The sequence below is a fragment of the Phanerochaete carnosa genome (assembly GCF_000300595.1).
Source record: "Phanerochaete carnosa HHB-10118-sp unplaced genomic scaffold PHACAscaffold_578, whole genome shotgun sequence".
NCBI lineage: Eukaryota > Fungi > Basidiomycota > Agaricomycetes > Polyporales > Phanerochaetaceae > Phanerochaete > Phanerochaete carnosa.
In genome coordinates this window covers 1-2,996 of record NW_006768205.1, presented here as the reverse complement: position 1 = coordinate 2,996, position 2,996 = coordinate 1, and the positions used below count along the sequence as shown (strand labels likewise).

Here is a 2,996-nt window from a genome sequence, read left to right as displayed (position 1 = left end):
AGGAAAGGGTGAGTCGCTTAGAGCGCCGTCCCAGAATCTCCTGTCACCATATCGCTCGTTCATTCTCCAGATATTCGCATCATGTTGAGGGCATTCAAGACACGGAATCCCTACATGCGAGGAATAAGAGGAAGCTCGACGCGATAGACGCCCTTCCTGCTGTCGCCCCATCGCCTCCGCGACACGAGAGACTCTGGTTCGACGACGGCAATGTGGTTATACTTATCAATGAGTTTCTATTCAAAATTCATAGTTCCGTGCTCGAGTTACATTCAGCCATTGTCATCCACCTCAGCCGTCAACAATACGAAGCAGTCTCAAGCTTCCTCGAGTTGCTACCTGATTTTATATTCTTACATACTACCGATCGTGAATTCGATTTTGCAGAGCTGCTACTCATTCTATACGGCCTAGATAGGTACATCATGCGCCTATATGCTTATCAAGTGATAGCTGACATTGTCATAGGTTATTTATTGATCGTCGTATCTGTATCTCGTTCGCTAATCCGCGTCCCATCGCCTTGCTCTCGCTCAAGTACAATGTTCCAGGAATTCCCGAGGAAGTCTCTGCACGACTCCGTGCCGTCTTCCCCGCAAATCTCGATTATCCTCTGACATGGGTAGACATCAGCTCCTATCTGCGAGCATTTTATGGAAATCCCGTTCAATGCTCCGAGGCCGACTGCATCGCAGTCGTCGACCCGTCTGGACGACTTAATCTCCAATATGTTTGGGTGACGACAGCGTATCACTGCTGCAGACTAGATCCAGCGCTCCCTTTCGACGGAGCGCAGTGCGGAGGCGAGAGAGTGCAACTCACGCCAGACGAGCTGCGCCTCTGCGCCATTGCCATCAAACAGCTCTGTGAAGCAAGCACGCGGGTCATGTGGCTCATCGCGATGTGCATGCTTACCCGCTGTCATTTCCGAGGAGCGAGCCCTGCTCGACCCTGACGGCATGTCACGAGGCGATACTGAAGATGCTCCTGGGCGGCATCTCGTTTGACTGTTTCGCCATACCCGCGCCGCTAGACCTGCTGGACTACTGGATTGACAAAGAGAGCGTAGAAGAAGACGAACCAGAATCTTAAAGCATGTGCAATTCCTGTAACTATGCACTCAAGGATGCTGCCTATGCGCGTCTGCAGGAGGCACCTGAGAAGCTGGGGGATATTTTCGGTGTCGCTCCTTGACCTCCAGTATGAAGGTTGCTATTGGACAAAAAAAATGAGTTTGGAATTGGTGCAGACTGTACTCACAGTTTGGCGGACAAGGGTGCGCAAATGTGAACGAACGCGCACGAACGTGCACGAAAGCTCACGAAAGTGGGCGAACGTACATGATCGTGCACAAAAGTAGACGAACGTACACGATCGCGCACGAAAGCGCACGAACGCACACGATCGTGCATGCCGCTGAGCTTTGGTTTTGGTTACGCCCTGATTTGAGATTGGCGATGGCGCTAATGTGTGTGTGTTCGTGCATGTTCATGCGCGTTCGTGCGCGTTCGTGCACTCAACTTATTATTCAGTTTCATGTAAGCTGACAATTGGTTTTCATTTTTGTGATTATGCATCTCATTTGAATCTTCGAGTGCACGAAAGTGTGCGAAGGTGCACGAAGGTGCGCGAAAGTAAACGTCTAGCGAAAATGAATTTGTGATAACATGAATATGTAGTTCGTCAAATGCACACTTTCGTGCGCGAAAGTGCACGAAGGTGCACAAACGTGAGCTTTCGTGCACGTTAGCGCACGTTAGTGACCAAACGCGCATCATCGTGCACGAATACGCACAAAAGTGCACAAATACGCACAAAAGTGTACGAATACGCACGCATAACCTTAGACGCACATCGAAAACAAAAATTTGCGGCCGGTGTAAAAGTGAGAATTTATTTTTGTCCAATAACACCCTTGATACTCCAGACATGCCCCTCGAGGACATGGAGATAGATGTAGTCTGACTGCGAGGACGACTCGTTAAATTCAGACGACAATAAATCAATAGATACGAAGAAATGTTTTTAAAATAATAAGGATCGTATCTAAGAGTCGGAATTTACTGTTACAGTTGATACATATGTAATCTATTCAGAAACTAGAGGTGCTAGCTTCTGTCGGATGTTTCTTGGAAGTGGCGTGGGTAAAGATGTGCCGATAGTCTATTGCAACACAGACAAAAAAGTATCATCCAGAGAGTGGTAATCACAAGAAGCACTCAACAGCAAGCGGCCGGGGACCGTTGATGTTGTTGCAGGACGCTTTCTATGCCTGCTGCGGCACGCCCAAAGAGCCTGTCACCCGACACTTCAAGTTCGAGCGTACGAGTGCTGTTCATCCCTTGGACAATTATATTGTACAAAAAGTATTTTGTCGCTAAGTACAAACAGCTCTCTGTTATGAGGACATCCATTATCACAATCCGGAATATAAAGGTGAGAGTTCAGCGCTTTCAGCGAGCGCCTGCACAAACTGATAACGGGCGCCTGATCACATCTTTGTGGCGTTCGTCGGAGATGCAAAGTCTGGCGAATGCTCTCACTCTCTTTCAACGCCCACGACGTCGTAGGAGACTTATCTCCCCAGGTATCTATCACCCTATCGCAGGGAAGATACTCTGACTCCTGTTTCTCTCAGTCTGCCGAAACCTACAACGCTCCCCCCACCCCATTGCGAACTTCACCTCCCCAGTTCGGCAGCAGATACCGAACGGCGCAGACGGTATCATAAGGACATAACCCTCAAGCGGAACGGGTGCGCATTTTATGCACTTTCGTTACCCACAACGAATAGATGCTGATCTGTTTCAATGTTACAGCTTGTAGACGTCTTTTCCCAAGGCAGTACGCGCATGGCAAGCAGAATAGGTTACGACGATGATGATTCTAAGTCACAAGCCATAATTCCAGCAAAGAGAAAAAGGGTCGAAGAAGAAGACAAGAAATTACTCTTTATGCAAGATCGGCTAGGTCCTAGACACGAACGTCTCTGGTTC

General features: G+C 48.6%; 2 protein-coding genes across 2 annotated transcripts; both read left to right on the top strand.

Moving 5' to 3' along the window:
• Nucleotides 1–70: 70 nt before the first annotated feature.
• PHACADRAFT_33875 (uncharacterized protein) lies at nt 71–955 on the top strand (the record flags this gene model as incomplete). The annotated part of the gene is made up of 2 exons (XM_007402941.1): nt 71–418; nt 469–955. Coding segments are annotated over 2 exons (835 nt in total), but the record flags the coding sequence as incomplete, so codon positions are not given.
• Nucleotides 956–981: 26 nt separating this feature from the next.
• PHACADRAFT_202804 (uncharacterized protein) lies at nt 982–1,194 on the top strand (the record flags this gene model as incomplete). Its single annotated transcript, XM_007402940.1, has 2 exons — nt 982–1,065; nt 1,126–1,194. The coding sequence occupies 2 exons, from the start codon at nt 982–984 to the stop codon at nt 1,192–1,194; spliced, it is 153 nt and encodes a 50-aa protein (XP_007403002.1).
• Nucleotides 1,195–2,996: the final 1,802 nt, after the last annotated feature.